The sequence below is a fragment of the Lutra lutra genome, chromosome 18, assembly GCF_902655055.1.
Source record: "Lutra lutra chromosome 18, mLutLut1.2, whole genome shotgun sequence".
Taxonomy (NCBI): domain Eukaryota; kingdom Metazoa; phylum Chordata; class Mammalia; order Carnivora; family Mustelidae; genus Lutra; species Lutra lutra.
In genome coordinates, this window is record NC_062295.1 from 35,968,139 (window position 1) to 35,988,451 (window position 20,313).

General features: G+C 44.4%; 1 protein-coding gene across 1 annotated transcript; it reads left to right on the top strand.

The window, feature by feature from the left end:
• Positions 1-1,175: 1,175 nt before the first annotated feature.
• Positions 1,176-18,919, top strand: LOC125090654 (zinc finger protein 33B-like). Its single transcript, XM_047713514.1, has 5 exons — positions 1,176-1,298; positions 3,377-3,535; positions 13,189-13,330; positions 13,833-13,928; positions 16,135-18,919. Exons 2-5 carry the CDS (start codon positions 3,413-3,415, stop codon positions 18,780-18,782), a joined length of 3,009 nt encoding a protein of 1,002 aa, XP_047569470.1. The 5' UTR covers positions 1,176-1,298; positions 3,377-3,412; the 3' UTR covers positions 18,783-18,919.
• Positions 18,920-20,313: the final 1,394 nt, after the last annotated feature.

Below are 20,313 nucleotides of genomic sequence, written 5' to 3' on the forward strand. Positions count from 1 at the left end.
TCTGACAAATAAATAAATACAATCTTTAAAAAAAGAAAGAATTTGCTTTTAGACTTTAAAATCGTGAATCCAGGTAAAACTACTCTGATGCGTAAGCTCACGTTTAACCTTGTGTTTGAGTGTGGTCCCGGGTTGACCTGGCAGTGTATGGCAAACTTCAGTCTTCCACCAATCCAAAGGCCCCTCATCATTTGGAACAGAGGTACAGTGTCCTCGGTCTGTGCTCTGGCCTCTCATGATCCTTTTTAATTTCTTCTTTATGGTAAAACTGTCGGAAGGATGTGCACCTAACGGCTCCATACGATCACCTCTGAGAGAAGGTGCGAAACCCTTTTTTCTTCTCGTTTCTGTGCATTTTGACTTAACTTCGATTTTTCTGTATTTTATCTTAAATGTTTGTCATCCCCCCCCCCCCTTTATTTCGTTTTCATTCACAACTTTTAAAAATTGCCTGGCTGTGCTTCTCCCTCTGCCTCTGCCTGCCTGTCTGCCTGTGCTCGCTCTCTCTCCCTCTCTCTCTGACAAATAAATAAAATCTTAAAAAAAAATGAAATCATTAAAAATTGCCTGGCTGGGCAATCGATTGCAAGAGCTAATTTGGCTCAAACTTTTCATCTGTGCTCCGGAATCTGCCTCGTGGCGCGGCTTTGAAGAGGCCCCCCTCACCGCCTGGCAGGAGAGGCCTCGGAGCTGGGTTTGGGAACACGAGCGGGACGCGGGGTGAAGTGGGAGCCTGAAGGGGTGGCGGTGGGGTGATCTGGGGGCGGGGTGGAGTATATGGGGGTGAGGTGGGTGGGAGTCCGGGTGAAATTGGAGAGGGGCGTGTCCGCGCAGGTCCCGCCCCGCACATGGGCGGAGCCTCCCGCGGGGCTCGCGGCGCGCGAGGTCAGGCTGGTGTCGGGCTCAGTGCGCAGGCGCGCGTCTTTCCGCCGCGGGGCTTTCTAGGGGTCTTGGGCCTATCAGTCACCTGCGTGGTGGCGGACGCGGGAGGCGGGCAGCGGGTCGTGGAGGTTCTGGCCCTGGTCTGCGCGGGCCGCCCGAGGCTGCAGCGCGGGGCGTGGGGAGGGGGGGTGGCAGACCCCGGCCCGCTCAGGTCGCCTCCTCCCCTCCCCCCGGCGGGGGCCGCGTCCTTCCAGAATGGGGGCGCCTCTGGGGCCTCCGAGCGAACGCGCAGGAAGGGCCGCGTTTTGGGGGCTGGCAGCGCTCGCCGCGGGGTCTCCGTCCTCGTAGGTGCCGAAGGGGCCCGTGCGCGGCCGGGAGGACTGAGCGCCGGCTGCCACCGGCTGGGGGTCGCCGAGGTAGGACTGGGACCGGGTGCCGCGCCCTGTATGCCGTACATCCGTGACCGAAATGTGTTGCCCGGCTCGCATCGGCGGTGTGACTCCCTGGGCTCCTTAGCGTTTCCCTGGGTCGGTGCAGATTGGGGGGGGGGGGCGGGAGCAGCGGGGCCTCCCCGCCATGTGCCCCACCCCCGGGCGTCCCCGCGTCCCCGCATCTGCGCTGTCCAGGGCCTAAGAACGCTTCTCCGCGGCCAGCCCGCCTTTGTCCTCGGTCCCCTGCTTTGCGTTCCCTGAGAGGGCTCGTGTGTTCTCGGGGAGACGGGTCTGGGGCCTCTGATGAAGCTTCAGTTCGAAGGAGTTTCTTCCCTAGGCTCTCCTGGAGCAGGGCAGGTCTACTGAGGCAGGAAGGGGCGGGCTCCGGGAGCAGGAATCTCACCGGGAGGAGGCCTGTGCAGAGCTTAGACAAGAGGCAGAAGAAACGCAGAAAAAGAGCATAGGGGGCCCGGAATGATTTCACCACCTTCAGGAGAAGGGAGCTGGGGCCAAGTGGTGGCAGGGGACGGACTGTGTGAGAAATGTCACCTAGTTGGCTCCACAGCTGGGAAGCTTTTGTTTTCAGCCCTACTGCAAGGAGCACTCTTTCCTCCATTCTGACACTGGTTCTTTCCAGAAGGTGGGCCGCTTTCTAATCGTGACCTGTCACCAGGTCAGGCATCTGGAGATGTGTACTTCGGTCTTCCAGGGTCTTTCCACAGCGGATCTTGATCTTACAGGGTCAAGAGGAGTAGTTCAGGGAGGGTTTGCGGGGGTTTTCTGTTTTTGTCTCATTTGGTGCAAGAGGGGGAAAGAACCTGAAAGGGGGAGTGAGTGACTTGTCTAGGATTGGTAAGACGTGAATAGAAGCCAGAGTCCCTGAGTCCTGGCTCAGTCCTGTCCACACAATCACATCAAGATAAGTTTCCTCTTAAAAGATGCTTTTGAGGTGTCCCTGGGTGGCTCAGTGGGCTGAGGCCTCTGCCTTCAGCTGGGGTCATGATCCCCAGGTCCTGGGGTGGAGCCCCGTATCAGGCTCTCTGCTCAGCGGGGAGACTGCTTTCCCCTCTCTCTCTGCCTGCCTCTCTGCCTGCTTGTGATCTCTGCCAAGTAAGTAAATAAAATCTTTAAAGAAAAAAAAAAGATGCTTTTGAGAAACACCAGTCGAATTAGAAGAAACAGTTTCTTCAGAGATTTACGTTTAAGGTATGTATCCCTTTTCCCAAAGCTTTGAGGATTCTTGGACTCCGGGTGAATGTTATTGTTAGTAAATCAGATACCCAAAATAGCCTTTAGGGTTTGCTTTCCCCTGCAACATCAGTTTTGTTTTGTTTTTAAAATTTACTTATTTATTTTCTTTATTTGGTTATTTGCCAGAGATAGAGTGAGAGAGCGAGAGCAAGAGAGAGAGAGAGAGAGAGGGAGGGGCAGGCAGAGGAAGAAGTTGGCTCCCTGGGATCATGACCTGAGCGGAAGGCAGACACTTAACCAAATGAGCCACCCAGGTTTCCCTGATTTTACATTTATTTAGAAAGAGCATTGGTGCTCAAGTGGTGGGGGAGGGGCAGAGGGAGAGAAAGAGAATCCCAAGCAGTCTCCACACTCAGCATGGAGCCCGTGATCACGACTCCAGCCAAACCGGAGTCGGTAGTTCAACCAGCTGAGCCACTCAGGCGCCCTACAAGATCAGTTTAAATGAAGACATTGTATTTCATGCCATTGACATGCCAGCATTTGCTTAAATAGTTCTGTTTTAAGGGGCACCTGGGTGGCTCAGTTTGTTGGGGATCTCACTCTTGATTTCTGCTCAGGTCATGATCTTGGGGTCATGGGTTAGAGCCCCTTGTCAGGCTCTGCACACAGCATGGAGTCTGCTTGGCCTTCTCCCTCTGCTCTCCCCCACACGTGCACACGCACACACATTCTCGCAAAATCCTCCAATAATAAGTTTTATTTTAAACGTTTCTGTGTTAGAGGGAGGGGGACATAGTTAAAGCAGTAGGAAACAGTGCAGGTTTAAGGAGTCAAAGGAGGACGGATGTTACCTTCCTTCTCTTTTCTAGGATCAGAGGTTAGCCAGCTGGCGTGTAGAAGTTTGTATGGGAACCGGGAGCTTCGGGGTCAGCCGGCTCATTACCCTGGTGGGCTTTCCTCCTCTTACAGCTGTGCCTTCCCAGCGTTTGACATTCTACCCAGAACAGCAGAAAATGAACAAATCCCAGGTGAGTGGTTTCTTTTCTTTATTCCATATTTCATTTTTCAGCAAATTTTGTGGTTTTTATAAGTGTCTTCATAAAGTAGAAAAGTCAAAATAGATAAAAAGCTGCTTCTGGGTAAATAAAGAGTGAGTGGTACCTTTGTAACCTGCGGTGGTGGCTGTGAGTCATGTGACTGCTTGGTCATCACAGATGAGCCTCACCTTTGTCTTTGAGCTTCCTGATCTATGTAGCATTTTCAGTAACCACAGAGAGGAACCGGCCAGTTACTCCTGGGACGAAAGACTTAGTGACCCTGGAGTCTGGGGAAAAAACGTCTTTGAAGTTCTTCAGGTGGTGAAGAGCTTTCTGGTCATCCCTGTTTGCCTGTAATCATTCTTCACTGGAGGTAGAGGTCAGAACTCAGGTTTTATTAGGGACCAAAGTGCTGCTGGACTCTGGAGAGCTTTCTGAACGTCCGCTCTGATCTAGGGACAAAACCCTCAGGCTCTCTGGAGGCATGAAAGAAAGGGATGGCTTCTTCTTAACTCCTCAAACAGTTGGACGGCAGATGGTTCAAACTCCGTTTTTGGCAAATGCTTATGCACTATTTGCTCACGTTTCTTTTATTTTGATAAAGTATATATAACAGAATTCATCATTTTAACCATTTAACCAGAAGTGTACAGCTCAGTGGCATGAATTACTTTCACAGTGTTGTGCAACCGTTATCCCTCTTTTCGTAACTTTCTTGGCTCCCCAGACAAATCTCTGTAATCCTTGGCCAGTAAGTAACTTGCAGTCCTCCCAGCCCCGGTAACCAAATCTTCCTGTCTCTCTGAATTTCCCTATTCTAGGTATTTTATATAAATGGAATCACACAGTCTCTGTCCTTTTGTGTCTGGCTTCTTTCACTTGAATTAACATTTTCAGGGTTCATCCCTGTCGTAGCATGTATCAGAACTTCCTTCCTTGCAGTGTCTGAATTATCTTTCGTTTTACAGATGCATCACCTTCCGCTCATCCATTCGTGTGTTAATGGACACTTGGAGTTGTTTCCATCTTTTGGCCCTTAAGAATAGTGCTGCTGTGAGCGTTCAGGTACAAGGATCTGCTTACCCATTTCGCATTTCAGTCCACGGGGGGTATCCTCACTTCTTCTGCATTACTTGCCTAAATATGTCCTGATAAAACTTAGCGGTAATGTCTCTGCCGTGGACGCCAGCGGATGTTTTCCAGACCTTACTTTACTAGAACATTCGGTTGTATGTGGCAGTTAACCCACTTTGACCTTCTAGAAAGGCCTCTTTCTATGGCATTTTGTGGCATCGTTCTTCTGGCTTTTTCCCTACTCTGATTTCTTTGTCTCTCTCATGGCATCCTCCTCCTCTTAGGCCCATTCTCACAGCTTTTCCCCAAACTCCCATCCTTCACTCCGTCCTCCTGTTACTCTGCCAGTCCTTTCTGTTTCCTACCCTCTGTGGTGGTAGTACCAAGTGTTAGCCTGGGCTCTCCCCTCACGTCTTGTCTTTCTCCGTTCCGGTGGCTAGAGTCTCCTCTGTTTTCCACGTTCCAAAGTTAAAATGATCTTTTGCAGCCTCCCCCATCTCCCGTCTAATCTTGTCTGCCCATCCCCTGTTGGATGGTGGACCATCTTCGGGGCACAGTTAAAGGAAGCCCTGGAATGGGATTCATCCTGAAGCCTTCCCTCCCTTACCTCATCACGTGTGCATCTCAGTTTTACTACTTTTAAGATGGCAACAGGTTTTTGTTTGTTTGTTTTGTTTTTAATGGCAACAGTTCTTAAACCTGTTCTTCCTATTGAATTCTTTCTCCCCTTTCAGAGCTTGATTTTCTCTTCCCTGGACTGTTGGAAGAGCTGCTCGCTTCTTCGTCCCCCAGATTACATCTGTCCCCCTGCGTAATTAATCTGAAATGCTATTCTGGGGTGCTTGGGTGGCTCAGTTGGCTGAGTATCTGACTCTTGGTTTCGGCTCGGGTCATGATCTTGTGGGTTGTGGGATCGAGCCCCATCTCGGGTTCAGTGCTCGGCGGGGAGTTTGCTTGAAGATTGTTTTCCTCTGCCCTTTGCCCCCCTCACATGAGCATGCTTTCTCTCTGTTTAAAATAAATTCATAGGGTGCCTGGGTAGTGGTAAAGTAACAGATATATAGGGGGTACCTGGGTGGCTTGGTGTGATGTATAATTCTTTTTATGCGTTATTGGTTTCATTTTGCTAAGATTTTGTTGAGGATTTTTGCTTCTGTGTTGATGGAAGATACTGGTCTGTAGTTTTCTTTTCTTGGGATGTCTATCTTATTTTGGTATTAGGGTAATGATGGTCACATAGAATGAAACAGGAACTGTTCCCTTTGTGTCTGTCTTCTAGAGGAGATTGTAGAGAGGTAGTACAATTTCTTCCTTAAGTATTTGGTAGGATTTTTACCAATGAGCCAGTCTAAGCCTGGTGCTTTCTGTTTTGGAAGATTATTAATTATTTTGTTTGTTTGTTTATTTTTAAAGATTTTATTTATTTATTGGACAGACAGAGATCACACATAGGCAGAGAGGCAGGCAGAGAGAGAGAGGGGGAAGCAGGCTCCCTGCTGAGCAGAGATCCCGATGTGGGCTCGATCCCAGGACCCTGAGATCATGACCTGAGCTGAAGGCAGAGGCTTAACTCACTGAGCCACCCAGGCGCCCCCCTATTTATTTATTTTTAAAGATACTATTTATTTATTTTTAAAGATACTATTTATTTATTTATTTGACAGCACACGCAGGCAGAACGGCAGGGAGAGGGAGAAGCACTCTCTCCACTGATCAGGGAGCCCGACATGGGTCTTGATCCCAGGACCTTGGAATCATGGCCCAAGCCAAAGGCTTAACTAACTGAGCTACGCAGATGCCCCAAGATTAATAACTATTGACTCATGTTCCTTGATAGATGTAGACATAGATTGTGTATTTCTTCTTCTTCTTTTTTTTTTAAGGATTTTATTTATTTATTTGAGAGAGAGACAGTGAGAGAGAGCATGAGAGGTGAGAAGGTCAGAGGGAGAAGCAGACTCCCTGCAGAGCTGGGAGCCTGATGCGGGACTCGATCCTGGGACTCCAGGATCATGACCTGAGCCGAAGGTAGTTGCTTAACCAACTGAGCCCCCAGACGCCCTGTGTATTTCTTTTTTTTTTTTTTTTTTTTAAAGATTTTATTATTTATTTGACAGACCGAGATCATAAGTAGGCAGAGAAAGAAGGGGAAGCAGGCTCCCCGCTGAGCAGAGAGCCTGATACGGGGCTCGATCCCAGGACCCTGGGATCATGACCTAAACCGAAGGCAGAGGCTTTAACCCACTGAGCCACCCAGGCGCCCCTGTGTATTTCTTCTTGCACATTTAACAGGTTGTGTCTTTGTTCGGATGGGTCCACTTCATCTAGGCTATCAAATTTGTGGACATAGAGTCATTCATTATATTCCTCCGTTACTGTTTTGCCACCCCGAGAATCTGTAGTGATGTGTCACTTCTTCCATTTTACATATTAATAATTTGTGTCCTCTCTCTTTTCGTAGAAAACCTAGCTAGAGGTTTATTGAATTTTTTTAAAAAATCTTTTCAAAGAATCACCTTTTGGTTTCATTGGATTTTTTTTCTATTGATTTCAATTTTACAATTTCTTTTGACGTTTCCATTTGATTTCCACTCTAATTTTTACCATTTCTTTTCATCTTTTCACTTTTAGTTGTTCTTGTTCTGGTGATTGACCTTAGGTCTTCCCTCTTTTCTAATATGGGCACTAAGTGCCATGCCTCTGGCTCTACTGCTTTGGTTGTGTTGCACACGTTTTTTATACATTGTGTTATAATTTTTATTTAGTACAAACTATTTTAAATTTTCTTTTGAGATTTCTTCTTTCATCCATGAGTTATTTAGAAAGTGTGTTGTTGGGGCGCCTGTGTGGCCCAGTGGGTTAAAGCCTCTGCCTTCGGCTCAGGTCATGATCTCAGGGTCCTGGGATCGAGCCCCACATCGGCTCTCTGCTCAGCGGGGAGCCTGCTTCCTCCTCTCTCTGCCTGCCTCTCTGCCTACTTGTAATCTCTCTCTGTCAAATAAATAAAATCTTAAAAAAAAAGTGTGTTTAATCTTCATATATCTTGGAGTTCGTCAGTTATCTTTCTGTTACTGATTTATAGTTTAATTCCACTGTGGTCTAAGAGCAGAAATTGTATGATTTCTAGTTTCCTTTAGTTTATTAAGATGTGTTTTATGGCCCACAGTGTGGTCCCTTATGGTGAACGTTCCATGTGAATGTAAGAAGAACGTATTCTACTTCCGTTGGACAAAGTAGTCAATCGATGTCACTCCAATCCAGTTGATGGATGGTGTTGTTGAGGTCGGCTCTGTCCTTGATTGTCCCCCTGCTGGATCTGTCTGTTTCTGATAGAGTGATGTTGAAGTCTCCTAACTGTAACCGTGGATTCATCTCTTTCTCCCTGTAGTTCTGTCAGTTTTTGTCTGACAGATTTGACTCATGTTCTTTGATAGATGTAGACATAGATTGTGTATTTCTTCTTCTTCTTCTTTTTTTTTTTTTTTAAGATTTTATTTATTTGAGAGAGAGACTGTGAGAGAGAGCATGAGAGGGGAGAAGGTCAGAGGGAGAAGCACATATCTGTTAAGGATTATTATATCTTCTTGGAGAGTTGACACTTTCTTCATTATGAAAGCCTTTCTTTATCCTTGATAGCTTTTCTTTGAAGTCTGCTCTGTCTGAAAATAAGATAGGCCCCTGCTTTCTTTTGATCGGTATTATCATGGTATATCTCTCCAGGCATGTAGTTTGATGGGTTCATTCTTTAAGGAACAATTTTTTCCCAGTTTTTTTTTTTCTTGTGGCATAGAAAATTTACCATTTTAATTATTTTAAGGGTACAGTTCGGTGGTGGTAATACGTTCATAATGTCGTGCAACCATCACCATCTGTTCCTGTAGGTCTTTTAGAATCTTATAAAACTGAAGCTCTGTGCCCATTGAGTAATAACTCTCTATTCCTCCCTTCTTGTCCCGAGCATCCACCATTCTTCTCTGTCTCTCTGATATTCTCTTATGCGTAACGTCTTAAAGGTTCATCTATATTGTAGCAAGTGTCAGAACGTCATTACTTTTCTCTGACTGAATAACACTCGATCTTATGTACATACCACGTTTGCTTCTCCATTTGTCTGTTGATGAGCACTAGGGTTGCTTCAACATTTTAGCTATTGGGAATAATGCTGCTATAAATACGGGAGTACAGATATGCCTTTAAGACCCTGCTTTCAGTTCTTTGGGGTATAGAACCCGAAGTAGAATTACTGGGTCATATGATAAATCTGTTTTTCACTTTTTAAGAACTGCCATGCCCTTCCGTACTGGTTGTACCATTCCACATCCCCACTAGCATTTCTCCACGTCCTCTCAAACGTGTGTTTTATGGTAGCTGTCCTAATGGGTATGAGGCGGTATCTCGTTGTAGTTTTAATTTGCATTTCCCTAATGATCAGTGATGTTGAGTGTGTTCTTACGTGTTTATTGGCCATTTGCGTGTCTTCTGTGGAAGAATATCTGATGAAGAATTTTGCCCATTTTTGAATTGGATGTTTGTGGTATTTGTGTGTGTGTGTGTGTGTGTTTAGGAGCCCTCTATATATTCTGGGAATTAATACCTTATCAGATATATGACTTGCAAATATTTTATCCCATTCTGTGCATTGCATTTTACTCTGTTGATAGCGTCTTTTGATGCACAAAATTCTTAATTTTCAGTAAGTCCACTTTGGTTTTTTCCCTTTTGTTGCCTATGCATCATATCCAAGAAATTATAGCCAGATCTAGTGTCATGAAGATTTTGCCTTATGTTTTTTCTAAGAGTTTTATAGTTTAAAATAGTACGTTTAGGTCTTTGATCCACCTTAAGTTAATTTTTGTATGTGGTGTTAAATAGGAGCCCAGTTTCATTCTTTGCCTGTGGATACCCAATATTCCCAGTGCCATTTGTTGAAAAGACTGTCTTTTACCCATGGAATGGTCTTGGCACTCTTATAAAAAATTATCTGGTCACAAATGCGAGGGTTTAATTCTGGGCTCTCTATTCCATGAGTCTGTGTGTCTGTCTATATACCTGTGCCACACTGTTTTGATTTTTGTTGCTTTGTAGTGAGTTTTGTAACTAGGGAGTATGAGTCCTCCAACTCTTCTTTTTTAAGGTTGTTTTGGGTATTTACTTGGGCAAAGGATCTCCCTTTGAGATTCCATGTGAATTTTAAGATGAGTTTTTCTATTTCTGTAAAAAACATCACTGGGATTTTGAGAGGGATTGCATTGATTCTGTAGATCACTGTGGGTAGTGTTGACATTTTCACAATATTAAGTCCTCCAATCCATGAATGTGGGCTGTGTTCCCACCTAGTTATGTCTTTCATTTCTTTTTTTTTTTTTTTAAAGATTTTATTTATTTATTTGTCAGACAGAGATCACAAGTAGGCAAAGAGGCAGGCAGAGAGAGAAAGGAAGGGAAGCAGGCTCCGTGCTGAGCAGAGAGCCCGATGCGGGGCTTGATCCCAGGACCCTGAGACCATGACCTGAGCTGAAGGCAGAGGCCCAACCCACTGAGCCACCCAGGTGCCCCGATGTCTTTAATTTCTTTAAGCAGTGTTCTATGGTGTTCCTTGTGCAATTTTTCACCTCCTTTGTTAATTCCTAAGTATTTTATTCGTTTGGTGTGATTGTAAATGGGATTGTTTTTATAACTTCCTTTTCAAATTGTTGTCCATGTACAGAAATGCAGCCACTTCCTGTGTATTGATTTGTATCCTTCCTCCTACTTTTCCGAATTCATTTATCAACTTTAACTTTTTTGTGTGTACTCTTCAGGGTTTTCTACATACAAGATCATACCGTTTGCAAATAGATATAATTTTACTACTTCTTTCCGATTTGAATGTTTTGTTTCATTTCCTTCCTTCCCTTTCCTTCCCCTCCCTCCCTCCTTCCCTCCCTTCCTTCCTTCCTTCTCTCCTCCCTCTCTATCTCTCTCTCATAAGTCTTCTGGCTAAAATTTCCAGTACTAGATTGAACAGAAGTGGCATAAGTGGGCATCCTTGTCTTTTTCCTGATTTTAGAGGAATAACTTTCTGCTTCCACCAGTAAGTGTGATGTTTGCTGTGGGTTTTTCATGTATGACTTTTATTATGTTGAGGTGGGTTCCTGCTACGCCTAGTTTCTTGAGTCTTTTTATCGTGAAGAACGAGTGTTGGATTTTCTCAGACGCTTCTTCCACGCCAGTTGTGATGATTGTGTGTTTTTCCCCCTCATTCCCTTAAAGTATGGTGTATTGTGTTGATCGATTTTCATATTTGGAGCCATCCTCACACTCCAGGAATAAACCACACTTGGCCATAGCGGGTAGTCCTTTTATTATTATGCTGCTGAATTTGGTTTGCTAGTATTTTGTTGAGGATTTTTATAGCAGTGTTCATAAGGGATAATGGTCTGTAGGTTTCTCTCAGTGTCTTTTTCTGGCATTGGTATGAGGGTGATGCTGCCCTCACACGATGAGTTAGGAAGTATTCACTCCCCTTCAATTTTCTGGAAAAGTCTCAGAAGGATTGGTATTAGCTCCTCTTTAAAATGTTGGTAGAGGGGCGCCTGGGTGGCTCAGTGGGTTGATGCCTCTGCCTTCGGCTCACGTCATGATCCCGGGGTCCTGGGATCAAGCCCCGTGTCGGGCTCTCTGCTCAGCCGGTTCCTCCTCTCTCTCTCTGCCTGCCTCTCTGCCTATTTGTGATCTCTGTCTGTCAAATAATAAATAAAATCTTAAAAAAATAAATAAAATGAAATGTTGGTAGAAAAAAATAAAAATAAAAATAAAATGTTGGTAGAACGATACCATGGTAGAGCGAAGCCATGAGGTCCAGGACTGTATTTGTTGGGACAGTCCTCATTACTGACCCAGTCTCCTTACTAGTTGCAGTTCTGTTCAGACCCTCTTGGTTACCCAAATTGTTGGCATGCATTTGTTCATACTACTCTTATAAACCTTTTTATTTCAGAAGAACTGGTAGAAATGTTCTTATTTTCATTTCTGACTTTAGCAATTTGAGTCTTCTCTCTTCTTTTTCCTTAGTCCATTTAGGTGAAAAATTGTTCATCTCTTCAAAAAACTGGCTTTTGTTTTCATTTTATCTGTTGTTTTTCTCTCTTGTTTTTTTCTGGTCTAATCTTATTATTTCCTTCCGGCAGGTGGGTTTGGGTTTAATTTTCTTGTTTTTCTGGTTCTTTAAGTTGTAAAGTCAGGTTATTGATTGGAGAGCTGTCAGGGTGATTGCTCTCAAGTCCTTTATGGTTCCTCCTTATTCTCAGGGTCACACCTGCTGCCTGCCGAGGGCCCAGGATGCTCCGGCAGAAAGGAAACAGTAGGTTGTCTACATTTAACTTTTAGCCAGGAAAAAAAAAATTTAAGCTTATCATCATTGTGTGGATTGGCAATCTGTATATATTATCCGTTAAGGAGTAAATAAAAATTGGAAGGTGCTCAAACTTTATTCCTAGGGTGAGGGTGAATTATTCTGAAGACACTACAGTATAGGAATGAACCCAGACTTGCTGTGTAGTGTATCCCTGGACACCATGGCAAATCTCTAACATCTGGGGCGCCTGGGTGGCTCAGTGGGTTAAAGCCTCTGCCTTCAGCTCAGGTCATGATCCCAGGGTCGTGGGATCAAGCCCCACATCGGGCGCTCTGCTCAGCAGGAGCCTGCTTCCACCTCTCTCTCTCTCTCTGCCTGCCTCTCTGCCTACTTGTGATCTCTCTCTGTCATATAAATAAATAAAAATCTTCAAAAAAAAAAATCTCTAACATCTTACAGCCCTACACACTGTTCTGTCACATTTCTGGGTGCGTCTCCTGACTCCTTGGCCCTGCTCACGTCACGGTGCCACATTAATGATGATCTCTGGTTTAGTGAAGCCCAACTTGACAATACAAAACAGAACCCTATTTTCTGACATTACTTAATACTCTTTGTAAATGACTCTAGGACAGCTCGCACGATACCTTATTACAGCATAAGTGTTCATAAATCTGATTTGTCTCCTTATTAAGACTCAAGCTCAAAAAAAAAAAAAAAAAAGACTCAAGCTCCTGGGACTAAGCCATGGTGGCTCAGTTAGTTGAGTGTCTGACGTTTGATTTCAGCTCAGGTCATGATCTCAGGGGCCTGGGCTTGAGTCCTCTGTTGGACTCTCTGCTCAGCGGGGAGTCAGCTTCTCTCCCTTGCCCTCTACCCCTCCCCGCAACTCACATGCTCTTTCAAATAAATCTTAAAAAAAAAAAAAAGGCTTAGGCTCCTTAAGGGCAGGAAAAAAGAACAGGATTTATTTAGCTTAATATTCCTTGCAGAGTAAGACAGTTTCAGAAACACAGTAAGAACTTTAGTTTTTTTTGTTTGAGTTAATAAGCTAATACTGGGTTTTCTGGGTTTTTCCATCATATTCAGTTTATCCACAAAGTAAAAACAAAAGATGTTATAGAATAGGCCACATATATACTTTTATGGTAAACTTGCAAAGTAAACATGTTAAGACTTGTCTGCCACTTGTCTGTTTCATGTCACCCAATGCTGCTCTCTTTGGCTTGAACAGAAATGTGCTGGTCAGGGATCCGTGTCATTCAGGGATGTGACTGTGGACTTTACCCGGGATGAGTGGTTACAACTGACAGGCACACAGAGGACACTGTACCGGGATGTGATGCTGGAGAACTACAGTCACCTGGTCTCAGTGGGTGAGGGTGTTCCCTGTGTCACGTCTCACAGCATGCATTTCCTTTTTTCCTTCGTAGCTGCCAGAGTTTTTGGGCCCCTGAAGGAGTGTTTAATGATACTGTGTGTAGGGGTGCCTGGGTGGCTCAGTGGGTCAAAGCCTCTGCCTTTGACTCATGTCATGATCCCAGCATCCTGGGATCTGGGATCGAGCCCCACATCGGGCTCTGTTTGGCAGGGAGCCTGCTTCCCTTCCTCTCTCTTTCTGCCTGCCTCTCTGCCTACTTGTGATCTCTGTCAAATAAATAAAATCTTTAAAAAAATAAAAGTGATACTCTGTGTATATCTCATGATCTCGTGGGTGAGAGATGTTCCCATTGGGCACATGCTGTGTTCTTGCCTCCCTAATGCAAGGTGCAGACGGGCACCTTTATCATGTGGCTCCTGAAGCTGCACCTTCCTTGTCCTCCAGGGCCCTTGTATCGAAGCAGCTGTGACAAGTTTTACCCTGTATTCCACTTACAGGGTGTCACCTTACCAAACCAGAGGTGATCTCCAGGCTGGAGCAAGGAGAAGAGCTGTGGCCCTCAGAGGCAGAATTCCCAGACCAGGGTGATCAAGGTGAGTTAGTCATTGTGGAGGAAAGAAGAACCCTACAGAAATCAGGCCCCAGGTGGGTCGGTTCTGAGGTTGGTGTGTGTCTCTGTAATTCAATTTTGGGCCCTCAGACCTTTGGAAGTAGCTGAGCAGCGAGCTGGCAGACCTCCAGTCACCCAGGTCACCCTTGTCTGTCACTTGTAAATACCGTATTGCCCTCTTCTGCCTGATAGCCAGTATGGAACCCCTGCCTTCTTCGCCTTAGACCTTTGTCTTTGGTTTCTTTCTCTAGTATTCATCTTCCTCCATTTCGTGGACTATTTCCTCTTTATTTTTCCTCTGGCTATCCATCCATCTGTCCATCCGTCCATCCTTCTGTCCTTCTGCACATGTTCCTCCTGCGTGCCACTTGTGTTCTTGATGCTGGAGATATGCTGGTGAACTAACAATGTTCCTGAGCTCTTAGAGCTTACAAGCGAGCAGGAGAAGATAGATATAAACGAAAAAAAAATTACTTAAGTGGTGGGAGAAGACCCATGAAGAGAATTAAAGCAGGCTAAAAGGAGACCGTGGGGTGTGCTTTTTTAAAAGGTGGTCAGAGAATGCCTTTTTGATGAGGTCCGCATTAGAGCGGGATACTGGGTTTTCCAGGGAGAAGGAAGAGCCAGGCCATGCTCTTGTGGCAGCTGTTGGTTGGAAGAGCTCTGGGAATGGCAGGGGGCCATCGTGGCTGTAGGGGTGCATCCGAGAGGGACATTGGTAGGGGCTGACTTCAGAGAGGTAGCCAGAGCCCAGATGATGCCTTACAGGACAAGCTAAGGGCTTCGATTCTGCTTTAGGTGAGAGGGACAACTGTTCATGGATTTCCACAAAACAGTGTTTTAAAAGAATATCTCTGGCTACTGCCCAGAGAAAATCAGAGATGAGCGTGAGGGTGGTTGACCCAAGTAGAAGCAGAGACAGAATGCGGGGCTGCTTCCCCCAGAGCGCCGCCAGAGTTACCTGCTGATCTGGCAGATTTCAATTTACTGCTCATGCTGACAGTCTCATGCCATGGAGGAAGTTGAACAAAATCAGGTTATTTATAGCATTGGAGGGCATGGTTTCAGGTGTATTTTTAACATAGGAACTTGATAGCCATTGAATAAGGACCATAATATAGTTTAGGGTGTGGACACAGCAAGGATTGAAGGGTCCCGGAGAATAAGTTTATTATTTATTGGAATGTTGAACAGTTTGTTTAAAAGGTTTGGGGGCAAGATTCTGAACTGAGCAGTAAAATTGCTTGCAACTCTTAGCTTCCCGGGCAAGTGTCCCAGAGTAGTACAGTCCTGTTCTGAAGACAGAATACTGGTCAGGTTAATGTAGGGACTGGGCTGTGTGGGTGTGGATGGTTTCGGTTCTCAGCAGAGCAGACCTGCTTGCAGTGGTTCAGGTGAGCAGTGATGGGGGCTTTGAGTTCTGAGCTGGTGTGGTGAGGAGGCGGGGCTACAACGTGTGGAGAAGCGGGTCTGCCACTGAGTCGGAGGTGGCCTTTGAGACAGGGACAAGGGTAAAGGTTGGGGTGGGAGGTGTTTACCCATGTGGCAGATTGGGGAGGAGATGTTTGGGGGAAGTTTAAAATTTAACATCTACTAACTCTAACCTGAAGTCCTTTAGATTTTAGTTCTATTCTGATAGCCAGTCCCTGCTTTAGTTCTAGAATTGGTAAGCAAATCAGTTCTCAAAAGCAGTCTTCTGCTGTATTACATTTCACCATTTCTTGACCCAAGTTCATTTGCTAGAAGGTTCTTTAAGAATTCATGAGAACAATACTTCCCTGCATTCTTACAAATACAGACTTGCTGGTGTTACTTCAACTGAGTATCATTTTGTCTACATATAAAATTATTGGGATTTACTCTTAGTCTTTAAGGATTTTGTAATTCTTTCTCCACTGCTTTTAGCACTGAATTCTATTATGGTTTCCTGAAATAGCTTGATTTTTTTTTTTTTTTTCTCTTCTTAAAAATGACTGACTTTGGGTTCTGGGGATGTGATGTGCAGCAGGGTGACTGTGGTTACTAGTACAGTAAGTACAGTGGAAAGTTGATTGTTCTAACCACACACAGTTTACCTGGGTTAACCGAATATGGTGATAGATGTTTTGATTATCTTGATTTTGGTAATCATAGGAAATGTGTTAACATTTTTGAAGTACACTTAATTTTTCTTCTTTATGACCTTACAGACAGAAACCGGGAAGACCAAGACAAACATTTGTGGCGAGTTTCACTCATCAGCAAAAAATCACTAACTAAGAAGAGAGAGAATGTTTTCAGAGAAACACCCTGTCAGGATGACTCTCATGGAAAGCGTTTGAAAAATGTTTCAGAATCAATTATTAGTAATAATTATTCAGGTAAGAACTCTGATGAAATTAATGCATGTGGGAAGTTACTCTCTGGTAATAACCAAGGAAATACTCATACTGGAAAGAAGTCTGGTGAACAGAACCTAGGTGGGAAATCCCCAAGTCCTATTGAGGGCTGTACTGAGCAACAGAAAATTCAAACTTTGGGGCCACTTTTTGTAAATAATGAATGTGGAGAGATCTTTCTTAATAAGGCAGCTGTCATTACACCTACGAGGGCTCAAACAGAAGGGCAGTCCTGTGATTCTAAGGAACAGGAGCGAAATACCAGAGATGAGTCAGCCCTCGAAGTCCTCCAGGAAACTCACACAAGGAAGAACCGCTGTGAGGTCAATGAGTGCTGGAAGTCAACCCTCTTAAAACATCAGAAAGTTAATGTGGAATGTAATGACAACGAGACTAATTTCAGCAAGAAGTCCCATGACACTCAACCTCCCGAAACTCACACAGGAGAGAAAACCTTTGAATGTAGTCACTGCCAGAAATCTTTCGACCAGGAGGCCCACCTGACTCAGCGTCAGAAGACACACATAAGAGAGAAACCCTGTGGAAGTAATACATCTGGGAAAACCCTTCAGAAATCACAGCTCATAGACCCTCCACAGTCTCAGGCAGGAGAGAAACTCCGTGACTGCAGCGAAGCCCCCGTGCCGTCAGGCCTTACCGATCAGCAGAGAACACAGTCAGAAGGGAAGCTTTATGCGTGTAACGAGTGCAAGAAGTCTTTCCGTCATAGCTCAGCCCTCAAAGTCCATCAGAGAATTCACACGGGAGAGAAGCCCTATCAATGCACCGAGTGCGGGAAATCCTTCTATGCCAAATCAAACTTGAACCATCATCAGAGGACTCATACGGGGGAGAAGCCCTATGAATGTAAGGAGTGTGGGAAGTCCTTCTGTGTGAAATCAAACTTAACTAAGCATCAGAAAACACATACAGGAGAGAAACCTTTCAAATGTAATGAATGTGGGAAAACTTTCTTACAGAAGTCACAGTTTGCTGACCATCAGAGAACACACACGGGGGAGAGACCCTATGTATGTAATGAGTGCGGTAAGTCCTTCTACTATAAGTCAGCCCTGCACGTACATCAGGGGAAGCATACAGAAGAGAAACCCTTTAAATGCACCGACTGTGGGAAATCCTTCTGCTATAAATCTGCCTTAATTATCCATCAGGTGTCTCACACGGGGAAGAAACCCTATGACTGTAATGAATGTGGGAAAACCTTCTGTGTGAAGTCAAACCTCACTAAACATCAGAAAATTCACACTGGTTTGAAACCTTATGAATGTAATGAGTGTGGCAAAGCCTTCTCTATGAATTCGATCCTAATAGTACACCAGAGAACCCACACGGGGGAGAAACCCTATGGATGCAATGAATGTGAGAAGTCCTTCTATAAAAAATCAGCCCTCACTAAACACCAGAAAACACACACAGGGGAGAAACCACATGAGTGTAACGAATGTGGGAAGGCCTTCCATATGAAATCCACCCTGATCATACACCAGAGAACTCACACTGGAGAGAAACCCTTTAAATGTAATGAATGTGAAAAGTCATTCTACGTGAAGTCACTTCTTAACATTCATCAGAGAAATCACACGGGAAAGAAACCCCACGTATGTAGTGAGTGTGGGAAAGCCTTTTCTATGAAGTCCAATCTCACCGATCATCAGAGGACACATTCAGAAGAGAAACCCTATGAATGTAACGAATGTCAGAAGACCTTTCGCCATAAGTCAACTTTAACGGTACACCAGCGAACTCACACAGGGGAGAAACCCTATAAATGTAATGAATGTGGGAAATCTTTCTATATGAAGTCAGCCCTTAGTCAACACCAGAGAATACACACAGGGGAAAAGCCTTATGAATGTAAAGAATGTGGGAAAACCTTCTTCCAGAAGTCACACCTCATGAAACATCAGCGCACACACACAGGGGAGAAACCCTATGAATGTAAGGAATGTAAAAAAACCTTCTTCCAGAAGTCACACCTCATTGAACACCAGAGAACCCACACTGGGGAGAAGCCCCATGAATGTAACAAGTGTGGGAAATCTTTCTGTTATAAGTCAGCCTTAACCATACATCAGAGAACTCACACGGAAGAGAAACCATATAAATGCAATGAATGTGAGAAATCTTTCTGTATGAAATCACACCTCACCGTACATCAGAGAACTCACACAGGGAAGAACCCCTTTGAATGTAAGGAATGTGGGAAAACTTTTTATGTGAAGTCAAACCTCATTAATCATCAGAGGACTCATACAGGGGAGAAGCCCTATGAATGTAAGCGATGTGGGAAGTCCTTCTGTATGAAGTCGACCCTCACGGTTCATCAGCGCACACACACAGGGGAGAAGCCCTATGAATGTAACGAATGTGGGAAGTCATTCTGCAAGAAGTCGACTCTCACGAAACATCAGGTAATTCACACAAGGGAGATACCCTAAGGTGCAGCAAATGTGGAAAGCCCTCCTGTGTGAAGTCGAATTTTGTCAACACCAAGAGCTCCCGTGGGAGAGACCTTAGGACTGTAATAATGTGGAGAACTCTTGGGGAGATTCAGTCTTTAGTTGGCCTAAGGGGGTTGGTGGGCTCTCTCTGGAACGGATATTGGGAAAGTTTTTGTGTCAGATCTTATGAAATACCAGAGAGCCCACATGGAGAGAGCCGAGAATGTTCTGTATGTTAGTGTCCACCTATGAATCTGAGAAGGTGTCTCAGAGGAATCGGTCACAGGGCTCAAATCACAAAGAATGCCACAGAAGTATAAAGGCATTTACAGAGTCACAACTTACTGATCATCAGGTAATTGATATTTGAGTGGAACTGTTATCAGTGTTTTACATGCATGAAAGCTTTTGAGGGGGAAAAAAATCAGACTCTGTATAAGAAAGGAATTAATCTTGAGGGGAAATCTATCAATTTGGGAAATGTGGATACATTTTCTTTGGAAATATCCTAACACTAGAAGTCAGGATTCGGATGTGGTACAAGATTTTGAAGATGTGGCATGAGATACCTCTGACGCTAGCGGTGCTCATTGTGGGATCGTGAGGCCTCTGGTGGCGGCCGCTCACAGCACCAGACGCCAGAGGTGCACCTGAGGAATCGAGGCTTTGGTATATTGTACGCAGCATACACACGTCATGCACGTTTGGTTTACGTAGTGGGTGTTGAAATAGGTGTCGGTAGGAAGAATCTCCCCATAGCTTAATAATTACCATGACAGACTTCTCACACTACAGGGCCCCTGTGTGTTTTTGTATGTTTGTAGTACAGAATGCATTACAGGGGACATGCTTGACAAATTCTGAAATTCTATATGCCAACATAACAGTTCAGTGAGGAACACAGAGTACAGTCCACCATACGGCATGCTCCCTTCCGTGTAAGCTGAGAGGAAGTAAGATACACACACAATTGCTTGTTTTTGCAAAGAGAAAGGCTAGAGGGATAAACTACAAGCTAAGAAAAATGAATTCCTACGGAGGCAGGAGTGAACATGGTGGAGTCAGGGATGGAAGCAAGGTTTCTTTGGTTACGCCTTTGTATGACATTTTGACTTTTGAACAATATAAATTATTTATATATTCAAAAATAGAAAATAAAGGCATTCTGAAATTGAAAACAGAAATGAACTTTATATCAAATTGGTAACAACACAGAGAAAATAATTCTTACAGGAAACTTCTGAATACAGAGTTATGACTATATATCCTTAATGGTATGTTTAAGGGCAAAGATTTGTAAAAAATTACAAATACCACTCATATTTTGTTAGTAATAATTGGTGTTATTTTAGATCTAGTTTGTGTATGTTGTAAGATAAAGCAAAAAGAAACTGTTAATGTTACCAGGAACCACACTTCCCAGTTTACAAGAAGAGATGACCATAAAAATGAAAGAATTTATTTAAAACTCGCCATAAGAAGTATGAACTGATCAGACATTATTTTAAAAAAAGTGTATGTATGTCTG